Source organism: Haematobia irritans, chromosome 2 (genome assembly GCF_050003625.1).
Source record: "Haematobia irritans isolate KBUSLIRL chromosome 2, ASM5000362v1, whole genome shotgun sequence".
NCBI lineage: Eukaryota > Metazoa > Arthropoda > Insecta > Diptera > Muscidae > Haematobia > Haematobia irritans.
In genome coordinates this window covers 13,374,518-13,396,205 of record NC_134398.1, presented here as the reverse complement: position 1 = coordinate 13,396,205, position 21,688 = coordinate 13,374,518, and the positions used below count along the sequence as shown (strand labels likewise).

General features: G+C 34.5%; 3 protein-coding genes across 4 annotated transcripts; 1 reads left to right on the top strand and 2 right to left on the bottom strand.

Moving 5' to 3' along the window:
* Positions 1 to 965: 965 nt before the first annotated feature.
* Positions 966 to 7,282, bottom strand: Top2 (DNA topoisomerase 2). Its single transcript, XM_075293393.1, has 6 exons — positions 6,990 to 7,282; positions 4,332 to 6,256; positions 3,433 to 4,261; positions 2,021 to 3,377; positions 1,596 to 1,961; positions 966 to 1,528 (listed from the first exon to the last, which is right to left on the bottom strand). Exons 2-6 carry the CDS (start codon positions 6,127 to 6,129, stop codon positions 1,460 to 1,462), a joined length of 4,419 nt encoding a protein of 1,472 aa, XP_075149508.1. The 5' UTR covers positions 6,130 to 6,256; positions 6,990 to 7,282; the 3' UTR covers positions 966 to 1,459.
* A 1,006-nt stretch (positions 7,283 to 8,288) lies between these two features.
* Positions 8,289 to 9,777, bottom strand: Dus4 (Dihydrouridine synthase 4). 2 transcript variants are annotated; one of them, XM_075293392.1, is made up of 4 exons: positions 9,580 to 9,777; positions 9,265 to 9,522; positions 8,845 to 9,186; positions 8,289 to 8,788 (listed from the first exon to the last, which is right to left on the bottom strand). In XM_075293392.1, the coding sequence occupies exons 1-4, from the start codon at positions 9,718 to 9,720 to the stop codon at positions 8,435 to 8,437; spliced, it is 1,095 nt and encodes a 364-aa protein (XP_075149507.1). In that variant the 5' UTR covers positions 9,721 to 9,777; the 3' UTR covers positions 8,289 to 8,434. The 2 variants fall into 2 exon arrangements, with proteins under 2 accessions (XP_075149507.1, XP_075149506.1); XM_075293391.1 differs by having other exon boundaries at positions 8,845 to 9,522.
* Positions 9,778 to 10,652: 875 nt separating this feature from the next.
* Positions 10,653 to 16,519, top strand: Snx17 (sorting nexin 17). Its single transcript, XM_075293390.1, has one exon. The coding sequence runs from the start codon at positions 10,900 to 10,902 to the stop codon at positions 12,457 to 12,459; it is 1,560 nt and encodes a 519-aa protein (XP_075149505.1). The 5' UTR covers positions 10,653 to 10,899; the 3' UTR covers positions 12,460 to 16,519.
* The last annotated feature ends 5,169 nt before the right edge of the window (positions 16,520 to 21,688 follow it).

The following is a 21,688-nucleotide window of genomic DNA, read 5'->3' as shown; positions in this document are numbered from 1 at the left end:
GCACCTATATATAAATAAAGGTTTTTGTTCCCATATACATATATTTAAATCTGACTCGAACGGGACAAAATTTGTTAGATTCTACAAAATCTATAGACTTAAAATTTATTTCGGCCAATGCCATGGGGAAAATTTAAATCTGAACCAATTTTTAGGCAACTTCGCAAAAGTCTATTTATGATTTATCGGTCAATATATATGTATTAGAAGTACAGGAAAATTTGAGTCATTTATACAAGTTTTCGACTTAGCAGTGGCGATTTTGCCGAAATCAGTAAAACTTGTATTGGAGCTATATTTAAATCTGAACCGATTTTAACCACAGTGTGGCGCAGGGTATAAAAAGTTACACTCCCGCTATCACAAAAAATTCTACCACCTGATGTCACTGAGCTTGATTGTGCCTCATACCGGAAGATTTTCTTCAAATGTTTATCATACTCTGTTATTTCTTGTTCAAGAGCATTTTGTTCCTTAATGTTTAAAGGGTCATGGGTTCAAAACCCAGTTTCGGCCGAACAACAAAACTTGTATACAAGTGCCAAACGCCATTCGAACTCGGATAAGGAAGGTCCCTTGTCTGCTTTAAAAATAGAATCGGGTAGCACTCATTTGTAAGAGAGAAGTTTGCCAGCTGTGGTATTACTGAATTGTGGGAAAAAAGCTTGACATAACGGGCTGCTATATAACCTAACCTAACATTGTTCAATCATGTTTCAAATAGACTTAATCTGAATCCTAACGCAGATTTCAAGTTTGTGCTGGTAAAATCAGTTTGAAAAGTTTTGCTTTTCTTAAAAAGTTAAAAAAATATATACACTACAATCATATACTCGTAGTGGAAGATGGGTGTCCAAAACGAAGCAAAACTTGGGGTTATTCCTACCGATTAATAACAGCTTTTCCATTTGGGTCTATATTTATGATGTAGCAACAATCAAATTGAATAACTAAACTAAAACAAATTTCTGAATATTATTTAAAATTTTATTTTATATTTAATTTTAATGTGAATATATTAGATTTTCTTTTTCATGTAAGCTAGAACAAAAATTATTGTTGAGTTGATTAAAACAAATGTATTTACAAAAATTAAATATGTTATAGGGAAATAAATTTCTTTCTTTTGCATATTGACCATGAGTTGTGTCCTTTGGGGGAGATAAAATAAAAATATTCTCTTTTTTTATATAATCAATAAAAATGAAATTTGTTAAATTAAAACAATAAAGTTTAAACATAGATATACTTAGCTTTTTAAATTAATTAAAAAAAGAGAAATGTTGTTAAAAAAGTAACATATATCTGAGAACATACGGACTAATTATAGCTGGAATACACAAAGAGGGGGGAGACGCTTACACTTACAATGTTTGTTTTGCGGGTGAAGGTGGGAAAAAATGTTTCCCATCATCTATATTCTAAACTTTAATGTTTAAGGGTAGTAGTAGTAAATACTTTAAGCCTCAAAATCAGAATCATCATCATCATCACTGTCACTGTTTACAATACGTTTCTTCTTCTTCTTCTGAAAATAAATAAAAAATGCCAATTCTTAGTTATGTAACCTAATAGTCGTTTAGTATTTTGCTTGCCTTTGTGTCTTCTTCACTTTCTGGGCTGGATAATGCCTTCTTGCGTGGTCGTTTCGCTGCGGCAGGCTTCTTCTTTTTATCCGGTGATTCTTCGGGTTGGAAGTCATCCAATTCGCTGTTTTCTTCATCGGATATTTTAGCCACGGTATGTGTAGGGGCTTTAACAGCATCGTTTTCTTTGAATACCATTTCACCATCACTACTCTTCTCTTCTTCAGAATCAAGGAGAGCAGAGTAATTGAACTTTTTCGCTGTAGCCCTGCGGCCAGGTCGATCTGCACGAGGGGCAACAGAATCAACATGTATATCCAGATCACTGCCCGAACCATCAATGTCATCTTCGTCCGAGCTATTTGCCTTCTTTCGCTAAGAAAAATTTGGAAATATTTAGTCAAATATAAAAAAAATATTCGTCAAACACTTACGCCGCCTTTGCCTTTGAAGTTGAGTTTGGATTGCTTGAGGCCATCAGCACCACTATCTTCCTTCTTCTTACGCGGTTTCTTTACCCCCGGTTCTTTCTTAACTTTAGGAGCTTTTCCTTCTACCAAGGCGTCAAACTCATCACCTTCTTCGCCCTCTTGTTTTACTCCACCTGCTTTTGCGGCCTTTTTATCAACTTTTTCTTTCTTCACTTTGGCAACACCAGACGATGCAGCAACAGCGGCGGCTACTTTTTTCATAATTTCTTCCGTTACCTTGAACTCAACTTTGACTCCTTGTGGATCGGGGAAAACATCACCGCTAGCATCTTTACCGCCGCGTTTCTTTGTCGCTGCAGCTGCGGCAGCTTTGTTCTTGGCCAAAGCCTTGGCTTGTTTCTTGTTAATGCCTAATTCATCAAGGCGCTCCTTTTCTTCAACTTCATCCAATTTCTTTTCGAATTCGTCCAGATCATCCAACCACAACGTTTGTATAGTTTTTTCTTTTAATGCAGCCAATTCGGCCAATTTTTGATCACGTTGTTTCAATAACTCATTCTTACGTTCTTCGGTCAACATCCACATGGACATACCCAAGAGGTAATCGAATTTCTTAACATCTGTAAGTTTTTGGAATGCTTTCTCTGGATCGACAACTTTTTTCTCTTTCTTGATGCCCGATACGGACGCTTCTTCTTCGGCACCATCATCTTCATCCTCAGGTTCTTCTTCCTCCTGCATATTAATGCGCCGCTGCCATTCTTTAACGGGATCGGGACGGTAGCCACGCTTTATCAATTCATCAATCATGGATTTACGTTTCTTATTTTCGACTACCAATGTACGCTCACACTTTTCCAATATGAAACGCGCCTGATCGGTAAGGCGATCAGCTTGAGCAGTTAACATTCCTACCAAGTAATCTTTGCGCTTTTGATAGTATTCTAGGCGCAGTGGATAAAACGACTTTAGAACATCCATGGAGGTTGGGAAACGTCTTAAGCAATTCAATTCATCAAATGCATGCATTTGGTTTGTGGACATGGAAGAAGTTAATTTGAAAACGCGATGGAAACCACCAGGTTCTTCATTGAGACGATCAAATTCTCCTGGGGCCAGGGTAATGACAAATCGTACCGTGGTGTCTGTGTGGTATTCGCGGTAATCAGCAATAATAGGTTTAATCTTCTCCGAACCATTTGCTAAAGGTTCAAGAACATTTTCTTTGTATGTTTGAGTCCATGTACCAATGGGTAATTCCGATATTTCTACTTTATCTCCCTGTATAATTTGAATGTTACCAGAGCTAATGTAACGGCCATCCGAAATATACTCAATAGCACCACGGAAGTTTTTATACCTGGAAAATGTTTATCGTAAATAAAAAATCGACTCATGATGCTACGAATGCTTACCATGGATGCATTGGTTGTGGTTCTTCGCCACCCAACATACGTCTGATATTTCTCATAATATCTCTTGGATTGTGGTTGTAGATTTTGGTTGACCAACCTGTACCTATACCATCGGCTCCATTTACCAAAACCATTGGTATTATAGGAATGTACCATACGGGTTCAATCTTTTGACCATCATCTACTTCGTATTGCAATAGAGGATCGTCAGAGGGATGGAAAATCAATCGAGCAAGTGGAGACATTATTGTGAAAATGTAACGAGCACTAGCACTGTCCTTGCCACCTGTTAAACGGGTACCAAACTGACCTCTAGGCTCCAACAAATTGATATTATTCGAACCCACATAGTTTTGGGCCAAATTAACTATAGTCATTTGCAGTGAAACTTCACCATGGTGATAGGCGGACATCTCAGCCACAGAACCGGACAACTGGGCAACCTTGACTTCCCGCTTGTCATTACGTTTAAAGCATGTGAACATAACTTTACGCTGGCCAGGTTTAAAACCATCTACCAAACATGGTATGGAACGAACATTGTCTGCGTTGGAGAACAAAATCAATTCCAAATTGACAAAATCTGCGTATGTTACTGCTTTTGTGCCCTTAGCGTACAAATAACGCTCAGGTAACCCCAAGGTTTTACGCCTCTTCACTTCATCCATATGAGCTGTTAGCCATTCTTTACGAGATTCTATATGCTTTTTGGAGAAAGCCATTACAATACTGTCATCATCTTTACTGCCGTCATATTTGAATAGAATACGATGACGTTCCATATCTTGGAAATATTCTTTAGCCTCCTTCGATGTGGAGGTACCCAAACCTAGGAGATGAATTAAAAGGATTTTTTGTTTTGAAAAATATTTAAGTTTTTAAGTTTGAAAAATTATTACCTTTGTAGTATTTGATATTGTACGTATTATGGTTGGGGGTATCGTTCTTCCACTCTTCAAACTCTGGCAGAGAGTAGAATGACAATTCTTCATTCTTTTTGGTTGCCTTAACAATTGGCGTAATAAATTCTTCCAAGAAAGGCAAACGCAGTAATTCTGGCCAGTTGGTGTGTATAAAGTTGATTAATAATCCTTTGATATGGGAACCGTCCTGATCCTGATCAGTCATGATCATTACCTTTCCGTAACGCAGAGTTTTTATGTCATCCATGGTAAGATATTTTTTCTTATATTGTAAACCAATGATTTTGCAAAGATTATTGATTTCAGCATTCTCGGCCAACTGTTTGAATGTGGCTTCACGGACATTTAGAAGTTTACCACGAAGTGGAAATACACCATAGAAATTTCGTCCAATGACACCAAGGCCAGAGACAGCCAACGATTTGGCTGAGTCTCCCTCGGTGAGAATCAAAGTGCACATGTAAGAATTCTTTGTACCGGCCTCATTAGCATCCTCCAACTTAGGTATACCTTTGATCTTGGACGACTTCTTACCGCCCGTCTTGGCAATGTCATTTTGTGCTTTAAATTTAGCCCAGGAAAGTACCGATTCTACAATACCCGATTTCGATACCGATCCAATGAACTTCTCAGATATGGTACATTTCGATCCAAAACCTTTTGCTTGTAACGTCATATTCTCTTTAGTTTGTGAATCGAATGTGGGATTTTCAATTAGACAATTCACAAAGATCCACATATGATTACGGACCTGGAAGGGTTTGATGTTAATACCACCCTTGTTTTTCTTTTTTAGAACCTCTAGCAGCTGTTTGATAATATTGTCGACTACATGGTCGACGTGACGACCACCCTTGGTGGTTGCTATCGAATTCACAAAAGAAACTTGCTGGAAACCTCTGTCCGAGGGACAACACGCTATCTCCCAACGCTCACCGCATTGTTCATAGACAATCTTGACGGGCTGACCTGCAGAGTCGTCCTCACCCTTGACATACAAATCAATATAGTCCTTGAAATTCTTAACTGCTAGTTTCTTGCCATTGAGGTATACGGCTATGCCTTTGGTAGATGCCGCAACATCAAATGCTCTTCTGGACAACAAAGATACAATATCCTCATCCAACCGATCCATTTTAAACTTTGCCAAATCCGGGGAAAAAGTAATCTTGGTGTAATCAGTGCCAGCAAAATCTTTTATTTTGGGTTCTGTAGTTTTTGTCATATTGCTGGCCCAGGTTTGTTTGAATGAGCGTTTATATTGCTTGGAAGCCGTCTCAACTGTAAACATTGTTGAAAATATATTACACAATTTGGCGCCATAGCCATTACGACCACCAGTGACCTTCTTTTCATCATCGTTGTAGTTGGATGAGGTCAAGAGATGCCCGAAAATCATAGTAGGAACGTACATTTTTTCCTCTTTGTGCATGGTAACCGGGATACCTTGGCCATTGTTCCACACCGAAATCGTATTTTTTTCAGCATCAATATCGATTTTAATAGCGCTCATAGACTTGTCCCTCTGCTTGTTGTCAGCAGCATTTACCAAGATTTCATCGTAAATTTTGTATAAACCGGGAACAAACGAGATCTCTTTCTGCACCATACGATTCTTTTCCTCATTATAGACCCACATCAACTCTTTTGTATGTTCGACAGAGCCGATATAGGTATCGGGCCTCAAAAGAATATGTTCTAATTGTGATTTCTTTTGATACATTTTTTCGATGGACACACCACCGCTGCCGGAGGCACCACTTCCATTCTCCATTTTGCCTTGATACTGTTTTAAGTGATCTGCGAGTGATACAATTGAACGCTTTCTCAGGAGAAAGAAACTGACTTTAGCCAAAATTTGAGAAATTCTTTATTCTGTTTTATTTGGTCCCGCGTTTTTACTGGAAATTTAGAAAATATACAAGCATAATTAACAATTGTCAGACTCTGCATTTTTTTTGTACTACCTTGTCCTTTTATGTCTTATCTCTACCAAAGAAAAATATACACTAACTAAAAGCCACCCTCAGCAGCAGTGATATGAAGCAGATGTTTTCGTTCGTTATGCCTTTGAAAAGATCAAAGGATAAACAAGCCAACAAGCCTTGATCTGTAGCAAGCACCGAAAAAAAATCACTCTTCGCCACCCTGTGGTTTGTACAGTTTGAAAAACCAGACGAAACAGAAAGGGAGCGAAAGAGAAACGAAATTCCACTACAAGCAAGTGAGCGGGAAAATGTATTTGTGTGTTTGAATGTGCAAACAAATGCATAAACGCGAAAATGCTCTGCAAAGCAACGTGAATAAAACTAAAACAAAGCAACACGCTACAAGCGTTTTTATAAATGCATGTAGATAGATATGTATATACATCCCTATGCTAGTACATATGTAAGATCAATTTGTAGACAAAAATATGCATAAATCGAATTCTATAAAAAAAAGACAACTATGGACAAAATAGAATAATTTAGCAACATGTCGCAAAATGCGCCATTTTTAAGCACCGGCTTGCTTTAGTACTATAGACAATTCCCAAGCGAATACCAAAATTTCCTCCTATTCAGTTTCTTCAAAAGCTAATGATTATTTTCAATCTATCTTTTTAAATTCTTTACAGCTTTGGATACATACCTTCTTAAGCAAATCAACTGTACAACTATTGTGTTGTCTCTCCCCACGGTTATTCTTTTTTCACAAACCAATTAGTTTCACCGCCGGCAATCAATAGTTTATCGTTTTCTTCTATTCTTCCGGCTTTGTTACAAAAGCAAATCCAATGAGTGACGCTCACACTTACTCGGTTACAATGATTTAAAATATCCTTATACTAAAAGAAAATACTTAATTTTGTTGTAATATTATTGCAAAGGAAATTTTTGCCGCACTTCGACTGAACGCAGCGTCGTCTCTGAATATCTTCAGAACTTCGTTAATTACGAATGGTAAGATAGCGATGGTCCAATATTTGCAATATTCGATGCATAGCATTTATAATCGATATATGTTATCGATAAATAATTTTTCCCCTACTTTGATTGTTTAACGAAATTTAAAGGTAGTGTTTTAAGGCCGGTACTTTCGAATTGGGAATCACACGACTTTTGCGGTTACTTATTTTTTTTTAAATAAGTAGAAATATAGACTAAACCCAAGGTATTGCTGTTAAATTTGACAAAATATAGATGAAAAAACTGTACGCATGAACTATGTAAAATTATTTATTTTAATTAAGAAGCTGCTAATATTCAAATATTTCAGGCATTCAGCGAAAAGAATGGCAATAATTTTGTACAATTAGCAAATTTTCTAAGGATAAATCCACTATGTATTACAAAACTTTATGGTGGACATCCGCCATAAGGTTTTCGAGCCGAAAAACATATTTTTCCCATGGTTACTTTTTGAATCAATTTTATTTTAATAGGTGAAATTGTAAGCAATCAATGTATTAGACAAGTTGATTAAAATATAATCGGCGTGACATAAATTTTTGCACTTTTAATTTAGATTTTTAATGGAACAACTGAACATATATGTTAGGGAGCGTATGTAAATGTGTGAACCGAAACCGAAAGCCCAAAAAGTTAAAATATTTTAAACTTTTTTTTTAAGCTTCGGCACCAAGCTTACGTGTGCTTCAACTTTTTTCAAAGCAAATAATAAAGCGAAGAATTAAGCGGCGTGTTCATTGTGTGTCGGCCTTAAGTCTTGCGTTTGGAGTTAAACGGATGACTAGATTTGACTTTGAATATTTTTTACAAGGTTATAAAGCGATTATTGCCTGCTGGTCTTGCAGCGTGATTCATTTTTCCACGCTCAGTTGGGAACCCACAAATTAGTTATCTTAATTTTGTTCTATATTTTATAGATTTGCTTCTAGAAAGCTTGTTAACAATTTAGTTGTTTTTTCTGAGCTCAAAATTACAACTCTTTTATCTCTTTTAATTTTACTTTTCTCAGTCAGTTTATTTCACATAAAAAATCCAATATTTACAAAATACACTTGAAATCTATTGTTTTATTTTTTAATATTTTCATATTTTGTTCTCAGTAAAATTAGCCACCAACCATATATATTACATTACCGCAAAGAAACTATTACCTAGATCACAATCCTCATCAGAATCCGCACCTTCATTAAACTCGTTGAAAAACTTGCCATTTGTATTGGAATTCCATGTGTCTGTATCTTCAGGATCGACATGTGTAACACAAGGTTTGAAATGATCGTATGTACACATTGTATTTGGAGGCGAGGCATCTTTCATACGTTGACTAGGTTTCATATTGTAGTTGTTTTCAAAGAAGTCAAATATCTGTTGCTTTGTTGTAAATGAATTGAATTCCAAACGTAGTTTCCGTTTTAGTGTTGGACCAAACATAAATGTTAAATGATGATGAAAACAAAGGAAGTGAATGTTATCCCCCGCCTAAAAAAAATGTTTTCCATAGTTTAAGTATTTTAGAGCAATGCACTAATACTTACCTCTGCCGCTATATCCAACCAATCTTGTACACATTGTAACGGTGTAGTGACGCAATTCTTGTATTGGGGGTTAAACAATGTGGGATTTGAAAGTAATCCCCTCGCAACCATGATTCCATCTGCTCCTGTTTGTTCGTGAAGTTCACATGCTTGTTGCCAAGTTCGTACACTGCCATTGGCTATAAGGGGAATTCTCAATGAATCTTTGACGTCTTTTATTGCAGTTACGTTTAGTGTTTCCGATGTCTTTTGCCACATGGTCCTGCCATGTAAACTAATGAAATCCGCGCCACACATTTCTAGTTGCCGAGCAAAATCTACAGTAGTCTTACTCGACTCATGCTGTAACAAACGTATTTTTAAGGAAACGCTGAACTTTTCACCAACCGTTCGTCGAACAGTCCGAATAATGTCCTTTACCAACTCCGGCTGCTTAAGTAGGCCACAACCATATCCTTTGCTAATCGCCCACGACTGTGGGCATCCGCAATTAAGGTCAATACCGTCCACATAAGGATAAATAAGTTGGGCGGCATTTATAAATTCCTTTTCATCCTTGGCGGCAAATTGTGCAATAACTGGGTCGTCATCTATTGCAGTTGTGAACTCGTTTTGGCGGGCCTTTTCGCTTCGTATAAATGAGTCAGCAATGATCATGGGAGTAAACCGGAGTTGAACCTATACAAAAAGACTACCCATAAAAAACCACCTACAAAGCGCTTATAAATAACTTACACCATGTTTTTTTAAAAGGCGCCGGAACTCTAGTTTACTGTACCTAACCATTGGCGCTGCCACACGAAGGAACCCATCAATATTTCGTCCTTCATTGAAGACGTCTTGAATATCACGATGTGGTCGATATGTGAATTCCATTAAGATTTCTGAATTTAATTGCTTGCGTTTGTTTACAAAAACTCTTAAGCACTGCAACATCAGCTGATTCAAAAAGAAAGAGTTGCCAATATTTCATAAAACGCATAATGCGTTCTACAAGACGGAATGACTGTGTTTGTAAAGAATCTTACAGTGTGGCCAATATCTGGGATATGTTCGACACGAGCACTGTCGTCCGGATAAACTTATAGTGTGGACGGTGCATTAAGGTGGGTATTTCGTTACCATTCCTCGCTAAAAACCAGCTGGTATCCATGGTTATTTTTTTGGAACAATCGGCGTGAAACCCGAACATAGTACCAACATTTTAAACTCGGAGATCGATTTTTGTTTGTTTGCTTTTTTTAATTTAAACGTTTACACCCAATTTCTCATATCCGAAGCACCTTCATTCTACTGAAATGCCAAAAACAGCTGATTTTCCTTTATAAATTGAGCTGTTTTGGGCATCCTAGTTGAACGAAAGCATTCGTGTCGGATAAGAGAAATTTGCTATTAAACTTTAAAAAAATATATATGGACGGACCCTATACACTAGGGCTGTCATTCGGGATACATTTTTATAAATCCAGGGATTCGGGATTTTATAATATAGAATCCCGGGATCTTGGGACTTTTTAAATAGTTTAAGTAATACCAATCTACAGCGCCAAAAATTGTTGTACGTTAAACCAATTTAGTTTAATTCAATTTTATTAACAAAAAGAAAAATCCCGGGATTCAATATAAAAAATCCCGGGATTTCGGGACGGGATTTATCTCGGGTGACAACCCTACTATATACACAAATTGAATTTCGCTTTTCGCCCGACGAGATCATTGAGTTTATGTATATGGCCTTTCAAGCCGCTTAAACGAGTTTAATTTTCCTAACTTGGCAGCCCTTATTCGCACTTATCCATATGATTTAAGTTTAGGCTATTGTTTCTTAATTTTTAAAGAACGAACAACTACGGGAATCGTATAGCAAATGACCAAGTGGTGACTAATTTAATTTAAGACTCACGTAATTCCCACGCAAAACTAATTTAAGGCCAAAAGAAAATGAGTGCTAATTAAAATACATTGAATAATATCGGAAAAGACGGGGAATTGGTTAAAGAACACAAGAATTGACTGTTATTAATTAGTAGTAGTATATCGACTACAAGTGATAGAATGCATTTTTCCATTCCCGATACACAGGAATTATATTCCGAGACTACTGGTTCGTCCTACACAGGATACAATATATACGTGAATGGTACTTTTCACGCCTGTTTACGTTACAAACAGTTGCATTCTCTGAATGACCAATTGCGTAGGCACTGTTTTACAGTGGGCCAAATGTTACCAGATTTTCCACCCAAAAAGTTTTTGCCTCTAACAAATACACAAATTGAAAGCAGACGTCAAGCCTTGGAGCATTATTTGCAGGTGTTGGGCCAAGATTCGCGTGTTTCTAAATTGCCTATATTTCAACAGTTCTTTTTAAATGCACAGCTGGAAACAGCTTTAAGTGATGGTGTCTTCGAAGAGTACTTTGGTTATGGTGCCGAGGAAAATGGCTCATCAAGTGTTGAGGAATTTATGCGTTTAGTTTGTCTAGAAGTAATTTTACCCAATGGCTACCAACTTAAAGTAGATTGCCATGTATCGGACAATGCCACATCTTTATTGCGAAAGGCATTAACTTGTATACAATTACCTATTGATATGATGCCATACCTTTGTTTATTTCTGGTTCGAAGAGAATCAAAAGATTCGTTGGTATTGTTAAGAAAGTTAATGGATTTTGAATCTCCCTTTGTATCACGACTTTATAATCAACCATGCCAAATACAAATACGGAAAAGTTATTGGAATCCTGCATATGATTTGGTGCTAATGAAAAACCCCATAGCCTGTAATTTAATTTTCATGCAGACTGTATCGGAAGTGGAGAGAGAATGGATAATAGCTGCCCCTGAGGTATTAAAGAAATTAAAATCCCTACAAGAGTATGGAATGCATAAGGAATATGTGGACATGGCCCGTCAATTACCACTTTATGGGTGTTTGCAATTTCTTTCCTCCATAGTTGACTATCCTGAACCAGAAACAACTGCTTTAATAGCTATTGGAAATAAAGAGCTTAGTATGCGTACTATGCAACAAGATAAAATTCTGGAAACCAAATTTCGAGTTACACGGATGCGAGTGTGGCGAGTCACTGCAATACACAACACACAACAAACCGATGGAAAAGACAAAACTTCAAATCTACAGCTCTCATTTGAATACTTAATGTCAAAGCAAAATCTGCGATGGATAACCATTAATAGTCCACAGGCGATGCTAATGTCTGTATGCTTACAGGAAATGGTAAATGAATTGCTCAACTCCAAGGATAATGATCAAAGGACGAGCACAAATTTAGTCGGCTCCATAAATACCACATGTTCATCATCCTCCTCATCATCGTCATTCACCTATCCTACACCCACAACATCATGTTCATCATCTTCCACACCCACCTCGAACTATGTGCAATCCTATACTGACGAGTCGCCAGCGTCATGTGATACATCGCCTTCAGATGCACCAGTAAGATTTTTGGCCCAACGAATTTTGAACAAACAAAATCCCCGCATTTCCAAACAACATTCCTATGGTGCAGTATTCTATAGAAATTCGCTAGCTCAAGACGATTCAGTCCAAAATGAAGCTTTTGAAGGTATAGGCGATGATGATTTGTAAGAGAGACTAATAAGGACTTTCAGTTTTGTAAGTAAAGAATACTTCCCTATTATTGTACAGGTATATTCCATTGATTTTGGGTATGAAACCGTCTACAAAAGTCTAATATTCTATGACTAATCTAAGCTCTCATTTTGTTTTCTTCATATTGTAATAGTTTATAATTTTGACAAATGCAGTCCGTAGGTAAACTTGAATGTAAAAAATTTTGATTAAATTTTTTTAAGCATGAAATGTAAGACAAAATTATTTATCTTGTTAAATCATTGGTAGCTATTTTGTATGACAAACCTCTATTCAATATAGATGTCAATGTGTGGTTTGACGAAACATCCAAATATCAATTTTAACTCTACAAATGTTCGATTTTAATAGCGACTTTAGCCACGGGGATAGAAAACAGAAGAGTCTTTATGTTCAAGAACTTCAACATCTCATGCGAGCAGTACACAAATACCAGTAGATACTACAGCTTTTAATCTTTTAATATTTTGATTATCTTCAGTAAATAAGAAAACTTAAGCTCCCCAATTCAAAAAGAGTGGTAGAGTATACATTTATTCTAAAGTCACTCCCAGTCTCGATTTTCAGTTCAGCGGATACCTTCCTATGAAGTGGATATTGAACTGCTAAATCATCTCGGTGATATATGCAAATCCGTTTTCGACCCTAGAAATACGGAATAAACTAATTTAATAGCAGCTTAACTGGATGAGTATATTTTTGGTAAACTACACTCATCCTTATCTCTGAGTAGTATACCAACAAGAACACTCACCACCAAAAAATGTTGGTAGTGTGAAAATGGAATTTGGTTACTTTTACATGGATATTTTCTGTGAGGAAAGTAGTTTTTTTAGTGGAATACCTAGAGCTCAATTGTGAGATTGGACGAGACATATGGCGGTTCTCATGAAACACATAATTTTATATATGGTATAGGGTATCTAAAGGCAATGCGCTTTATATGCGGAACAATGCCATTAGTTTAACTTTTTTAGAATCGCTTGACTTTTGGTCCCTGAAATGCTGCAAAGCCTTACATAGTATATTCGTCCCTGTTAAGCATCATCTAAAAAGGAGGTATCTTAAAGACCATATGAACATTTTAGAAGGCTAAAATTTGCTTTCCTCAATTTTGCCCAACTATCTTCAGTGGTGATTAAATACAGAATGTTTCCGAGTTCCTCTATGTGGTTGCGAAAATTCGGAAATAACAAGGCGGTTATAATTTGACTGCACATGGAATAAGCCAACTCTCGTTGTCGGCTTCTTATATACCAGTTAGTGAAAATGTTTTATGGTAGCAGCTATTTTATCAATAGGACGACTCATATAGCAGGTGGCTACTTTACCTAACATATCACAACATATTTCGAACAAATAAATACTTTGTTTAACACCGAAATCAGTGAACCCTCTTAAACTTGGACACTCTGAAAGGCGAACACCTCCCAAATATGGACAGTTGTCTGGGGACGTTTGCTATATTATCACATTAAAATTAACCTCTCATACCTGGACACCTCTCAAGGGTGGACAAAATTTAGGCGACCGTGGATGTTCACCTTGCAGAGGTTTCACTTTCACTGTACAGTGCACTCGCGGCAACGTGAAGTAATTAAAACCAAGAGAGTTCACGTTATCCAAAATGTTCACGTTAGTGAACTTCAACGAATTTCAGAACAAAACATCGCCATATTCGGGAGTTTTACACGTTATAGTGTGATAGTCTTTTATTTTTGTTATTAGTAATATTAAAAACCTAATTTAATTTCGTGAAAAAAATGTAAAAATAAAATCGGAAAAATGTCAGTGGGTATCGAATTATAAAATCAATTTAAATTAATAATTAAAATTCACGAAAAAGCCAAAATAGTTCACTTAAAAATTCCGTAGGTGTATTTGACATTGTGCATCTGCCTTTAACGGCAAATTTCATGTTCTTCAGCTTTACGGAGTAGTTAGTGTCAGAAAAAGCGTGTTCACGTTAAGCGGTGTTCAAGTTACCGAGTGCTCTGTATATCCTTTTTGACATTCTTCTTGCCAATATTAGGCCTATTTTCTCAGTAGGTTAGGTTAGGTGGCAGCCCGATGTATCAGTCTCACTTAGACTATTCAGTCCATTGTGATACTACATTAGTGAACTTCTCTTTTATCACTGAGTGCTGTCCGATTCCATGTTAAGCTCAATTAATTAAGCCGAGTCCGAACGGCATTCCACTTAGAGAAGCTTTGAAACCCTCAGAAATGTCATCAGCATTACTGAGGTGGGATAATTCACCGCTGAAAAACTTTTTGGTGTTCGGTCGAAGCAGGAATCGAACCCACGACCTTGTGCATGCAAGGCGGGCATGCTAACCATTGCACCACGGTGGCTCCCTATTTTCTCAGTAATATTTCCATTTTTTTTTCGATGTTTCGTTTTTTGACTGCAATTACATTTGTATTTTCTATATGTTTACTTTGGAACTTTTCATAACAGATTAGTTCACAAACAAAATTATTATATCATTGCCTAAATTTGATAAAAAAATTTAATTTCTCTCTTCGAAATGATAAGTTTAACATTGTGAAAACATTTACATATACTATATGCAATTTCCCAGTTATTTTGTTATTACAATTACATAAAACGCAAATAGTCCTTATATAAACATATAAAACAGATTTATTTATATATAATTATAATATAAGATAATATACCAAACAAATAGTAAAGCAAATTTAATCAAGACCCCATTATAATCAATGGATATTAGACCGATTGGGATATTATATTCATTATTCAGTCATGCTGTCACTTTTATTAACATTGTCTACAATACATAATATAATTTATAAAATGTATACGGAATTCCAACATATAATTCCATACATTGGAAGTTAACTGTAAATAAAATAGAAATATAAGAAATAATATACAATACTTAAATACAAAAAAATTATATCTCTGACATACATATATGACAATTGCATCTTTCTATATACATACATTTGGTTTTCATCAGTGCAAACATGTTTCAGGAAAGACTAAATTTCATTTAATCAAGTAAGGTTCAATATATAAAACATATGCTGATGGTAGCTAAAATGATCTTAGCTTAAGAGATGCTATTCAACTTAGTCTTATGTAAATTCTTTGCTACCATACTCGACTGATCTATTAAAATCGGCAATTTTTTTTGTTGTAACTTTAACTTTATTTGGGATTTTAGTCGAACGAAAGCTTCAGATATAGGAAATTGCCCGTTATATTATATATATAAGTAATGGACATTACAGTAAATTAGCAACTGTCATTTATTGATAAACATTGTCAAATATATAAATACAAACAAAATTAAAAAAAGAGAAAATATATATTGCCTTTGTATAATTTCATATTTGTTGTTGGAATAAATTCTTATTAAAATTTAATATTTTATTTGACTGTTAAATATTGACTATTTTTTTTGTTTAAAACAACGAAATTTATTCTAGTGATTATATTAGTTTTTCATCCATCATGAAAAATGCTCATTGCCAAGGTTTTCAAAACGTAACTTTTATTAATAGGAATACAGTAAACATCACAAGAATTTATAAATCTAATAAAAAAAAAATTGTTACCTAGTTTCTTCCATAATTTTTTATTATACATTAGTCATTTGGCAGCATAGTAAACCCTATAGAAAATGGAAAGTTCTACTGGCATTCCATTGTGTAACATGTTAAACTGCGGTATGTCTTAAAGAAACACATTTCTTTCCGGTGGTAAATACAAATTAACTTAGTAAAATTCTAAATTGTCATTTAAACTAAAACAACTATCGTTGTATTAAAATTTATATACGTTTTTTCTAAACACCATACATCTAGTATATATCATTTAAAAGCTATCTTTTGTAAATGCATTTAATACATTTTTTATACTCGTATACATACATTTATATATATATACATACACATATTTACCTAAAATTAGTTTAAAATATAAAACAGGCAAAAATATGTATGGAATACCATGTGTTACAGATTTTATTAAATAAAATTTAATATTAAAATAAAAGTTAATTTATATAGATATTGTTTTTATTCTAAAAAAACTTGTACAAAAGTCATGGGTGGGATATATAAAAGGTTGGGGTTTGCATTGAAATTAAACACTAAAAAAAGAAAAAAATTATGAAAATCCAATGCTTCAAAATGTTTCTTTAAAATTAATTATTAAGGTGGGTATTAAGTTCGAGTTTGGCCGCATTTTTTCACTAAAGTGAAAACTAAATCAGTAAAAAAAAGACATAAAATTATACATATTTGTTGCAGATTTTATTATAACTTGAAGGGAAATAGCCCAAAGCAAGTTTTCACAAAGTTTGTATTCCTTAAAAAGTATTATTAAAGAAAAGTAATCCTGAAAAATGGCGATTTTAGCGGCTAAACTCGAACTTAATACTCACCTTTAAGGAAAAGTACTCGTGAAAAATCACAACTTAAACCCATGACTAAAAATTCGAATCAACCCTTCTTAGGAATATTTATTTAAAGAGATTTCGGACTTGTATTAAAGCCAATTTTTAATTCCAATGTTAAAAAAAAGAAAACATTTAAAATTTTTGGCTGGCCATCTCTTACTCCATAAGGGCGTTAGTTGATTAATTGAATAAATATTTTCGTAAACAGGAAGGTTGTAAAAAAACTAGAACGATATGAATCACTTTCACCATATCTGTTTGTTAATTCGTCTTAGAGTTTTATCCTGATTGCGCTCGTCAAAAGTCGAGCTTTTAGTCATCGCAAAATCCAAACATTAAAAGGACGAGAAATTTACTTTCCAAATTTTTCTATAAAAACTATACAGTTTTTAAAAAGTAAAAACTGTAAAAACACGAAATCTCGTGAAGGGAACTTTTCCCAATTTAAAAAAAGTCGAAAAGGAAAAGTCGACTTTTTAAATTTTTGAAAAACATGCGATGAAATTGTTGAAATGGCGCTAATACCTAAATGAATAATATGCAATAAACCGCAATAAAGTTGGCTAAAAAGTATGATAATTTAAAAAAATACATCCCTCTGACTAACGCTTTGTTCAGCAATATGGTATGTACGCTATCCCTACGTCGGAAGGGGTATGAAAGTGGCCGTTGGATCCGTTAGGTAGCGAAAGGCGAACTTCTTCAAACCCCCAAAATTTGACTTTTTTAAAATTTCACAAAAATCGAGAACAACTCAGGGTAATTTAAAATAAAACAAAATATATGAAAAATCCACTCACTGATTTGGATTACAAAAGGAAACAGCGAAAGGTAGACTTTTTCAAACCCCAAAAATTCGACTTTTTCAAAATTTCACAAAAATCGAGAACAACTTAATGTGACTTCAAATTGAAAAAATATGAAAAGTCCACTCACTGATTATCCAAATCCAGCGTTGCCACAATGAATTTTTATTTTGACCAACAAAATTGGACCAAAATTCGTACCAAATTAAATTAATATAATTTAAAAATTTTCCAAAGTTTTACTTCGATAGAAAATTTTGTCAAAATTTTATTTCTATAGAAAAATTTGTCAAAATTTCATTTCTTAAGGTGGGTATTAAGTTCGAGTTTATCCGCTAAAATCGTCATTTTTTCATGATTACTTTTCTTTAATAATCCATTTTAAGGAATACAAACTTTGTGAAAATTTGCTTTGGGCTTTTCCCCATCAAGTTATAAAAATGCAGCAAATATGTATAATTTTATGCCTTTTTCTTATAGCCCATTCACATTAGACTCGAAATCTACTAAAAGTGAATTTGAAATCCCTTTTTTATAAGACAAATGACAATTGAAATCTAGTTAAAGTGGATTTTGAAAGTGTAATGTGTATGAGGTTTTACTGATTTAGTTTTCACTTTAGCGTTTTTAGCGGCTAAACTTGTCAAAATTTTATTTCTATAGAATATTTTGTCAAAATTTTATTTCTATAGAAAATTTTGTCCAAAGTTTATTTCCGTACAAAATTTTAGCAAAATTTTATTTTTATGATTTTTTATCTCATAATCTCGGCTATAGGTCCATAAATTAAACTTGAAATTGTTGGTTTCTTGTTTTTTTATTTTTCGATATTTCGGTTGACTTCGTCACAACCGTTTTCAAGGCTACAAATTACAAAATTGTACAAAAATTAATTACAAAATTCACAAAATAAAATCAAACTATCTATTGTACTTTACATTTTCTCCGCTGTCTTGTTACTTCGCTGTCTGTTTTTTTACTGGTGATTACTTTCTCTTGTGTTTTTGTATCGTATGCCGATATATTCTCGCGCAGTTCTCAATATCTTTCTTATAATTTATTCCCTCGTTAATTGGAATGTTAATGATGTGTAACATCTCCAGAGTAAATCTTCGTCTGTAGTTGTTTTCCTTGCTTAGGATTTTTACTTCGTTTAAGTTAGGTTTGTGACCAGTCAATGTACAGTGGGCCGCAAGTGCTGTTTTTTTTTATGAGATAAAAAATCATAAAAATTAAAATAAAAAGGTCAACAATATCAACAACAAACACAAAAATTTTATTTCTATAGAAAATTTTGTCAAAATTTTATTCATATAGAAAATTTTGTCAAAATTTTATTCATATAGAAAATGTTGTCAAAATTTTATTTCTATAGAAAATTTTGTCAAAAGTTTATTTCTTTACAAAATTTTAGCAAAATTCTATTTGTATAGAAAATTTTGTCAAAATTTCTATAGAAAATTTTGTCAAAATTTTATTTCTATAGAAAATTTTGTCAAAATTTTATTTCTATAGAAAATTTTGGCCAAAGTTTATTTCTGTACAAAATTTTATTTGTATGGAAAATTTTGTCAAAATTTTATTTCTACAGAAATTTTTGTCAAAATTTTATTCCTACCGAAAATTTTGAAAAAAGTACCAATACGACGAAAATGGACCAAAATCAACCAAATTCCATTTGGTCTAACCATCGGACCAAATTTTATTTTATTTTATGTGTTTAGTGTTACCACCCCGCCAGTGCCAAGGGGTGGGCTTATTTGGCCCATCAATTGATGAAAACGCCATCGCCAATCGGACCAAATTTAAAATTTAATAATTGTTTGGACCCATTTTTGTCCGATCGGACCAAAGTGGCAATTCTGATTTGGATTACAATCCTTAACGTATGACAATCTTTTATCTCCCTTCCTCCCATATTAACTATTTGAACATGAATTAATTTTATATGAATCTCGAGTAATTTTTGCTAATGTGTAGAATTCTATTGTTGACAATAAGTTACAAAACACAACCATGACGTGTACCTCTTAAGGGCAATCAAAAATATTGGACGGAATACTTTGATTACTATTATAATTTCATTCTTGGCGGTGAATTATGCGCTTTACAGACTATCAGTTATTCCGGACGGAATGTCGGTGTTTGTAAAGAATCTTACAGTGTGTCGGATCGATACGACTTGTCGGCGATGACTAAATAATCGGTAAATGTGTTATCGATCCCATAAACATGCATCAGTATCGATTATGCCTTCGGACTTAACTTATAATGCGCTTTACAGACTATCAGTTATTCCGGACGGAATGTCGGTGTTTGTAAAGAATCTTACAGTGTGTCGGATCGATATGACTTGTCGGCGATGACTAAATAATCGGTAAATGTGTTATCGATCCCATAAACATGCAGCAGTATCGATTATGGCTTCGGACTTAACTTATAATATGCACAATATATGGGATATGTTCGACACGAGCACTGTCGTCCGGAATAACTGATAGTCTGTAAAGCGCATAATGTGCACAATATATGGGATATGTTCGACACGAGCACTGTCGTCCGGAATAACTGATAATCTGTAAAGCGCATTATGCACTTTACAGACTATCAGTTATTCCGGACGGAATGTCGGTGTTTGTAAAGAATCTTATAGTGTGTCGGATCGATACGACTTGTCGGCGATGACTAAATAATCGGTAAATGTGTTATCGATCCCGTAAACATGCAGCAGTATCGATTATGCCTTCGGACTTAACTTATATTATGCACAATATATGGGATATGTTCGACGCGAGCACTGTCGTCCGGAATAACTGATAATCTGTAAAGCGCATTATGTTGGGTTTGAACTAACCACCAGAAGCCTTTAACTTATTTACCATTGGTTTTATTATATTATCATATCATACTTAAAACCTACAAGGCCAATACATTAATATTATATATTATACGATCATTTTCATGTAGCTCCGTTAGGCTTTAACTGTCAGTTAACAGAAAGTAAATTGCAAATATCTTTCCTCCAGTTTACTTTAACTGAAAAATTTCAAGCAGTTAAGCTCCTAACTGGCATATGGAATGTATAGACAAGATGACTGATATGTCCATAGATCGGTTTAAAAGTTAGTTAGCTAACGTAGCATTATCGGAGCTTCATGAAAATGGGCGATATTACTTAACAATAGTTGATAGATAATAAAACAGAAAATATAACTTGTTTAAAGGATTCTTAAAATCATGAAATATAAGCAAAATTTATTTGTTTTTGTTGAAGTGGAATTTAAAATATAAAAATCAGCAATATTTTATCATTAAAATTAAGTGCAGGAATAAAACGATGATTTCTTTTTTGGCCAACAAGGCCATTTATTTGTTCATCGAGAAGAAATGTTTCGTCTGTCGTTACACGACATCGTTGTGATTATACGCAAATGTTTGTCTTTCTACACAATTTCTTAACTTGAGGGACTATCGATTTGGTAAAAGAGAAGAACGCTTTTTTTGAGAATTTTCTAATTAAAATAAAAAACCCGAATTTACTGTGGAAATGGTTTTCCCGGAAAGCGAGTATTTCGACACGGATGACGGGAAGAAGATTCCTCTTCCACGTATTAGGAGATATGATCACTTTCAGCTCGAATATACGGCGATCATTCAACCGCACAAGGCTGGGCCAAAATTTCGACTGATGAAACTGAGTAAGAATCTATACTCCAAATACAATGACTTGGAAATTCACTACATGACAAAGAGGAAGCTGCGTTTGATAAGTCCTAACAAGGATACAATAAATAATATTGTTAGCGATTCAGAAATTCGACGTGAATGCTATGTATACATACCAATGGAGCTTTGTGAATCAAAGGCAATTGTAGAGATTCCAGCAGAAGACAACATTGATGAGGAATACATTTACAAAAAGGCAGTGGTCAAACACCGTGCTGAATACGGTCCTCTTCTTGGGGA

Excerpts from the sequence above, each read along its gene's own strand:
- Snx17 (XM_075293390.1), top strand. The coding sequence starts at position 10,900 with ATGCATTTTTCCATTCCCGATACACAGGAATTATATTCCGAGACTACT.
- Top2 (XM_075293393.1), bottom strand. The coding sequence starts at position 6,129 with ATGGAGAATGGAAGTGGTGCCTCCGGCAGCGGTGGTGTGTCCATCGAA. Across the intron at positions 4,262-4,331 it reads CAATATCAAATACTACAAAG|GTTTGGGTACCTCCACATCG; the intron begins GTAATAATTTTT and ends TTCATCTCCTAG. Across the intron at positions 3,378-3,432 it reads CCACAACCAATGCATCCATG|GTATAAAAACTTCCGTGGTG; the intron begins GTAAGCATTCGT and ends AACATTTTCCAG.
- Dus4 (XM_075293391.1), bottom strand. The coding sequence starts at position 9,720 with ATGGAATTCACATATCGACCACATCGTGATATTCAAGACGTCTTCAAT. Across the intron at positions 9,523-9,579 it reads GCCTTTTAAAAAAACATGGT|GTTCAACTCCGGTTTACTCC; the intron begins GTAAGTTATTTA and ends CTTTTTGTATAG. Across the intron at positions 8,789-8,844 it reads GGTTGGATATAGCGGCAGAG|GCGGGGGATAACATTCACTT; the intron begins GTAAGTATTAGT and ends CATTTTTTTTAG.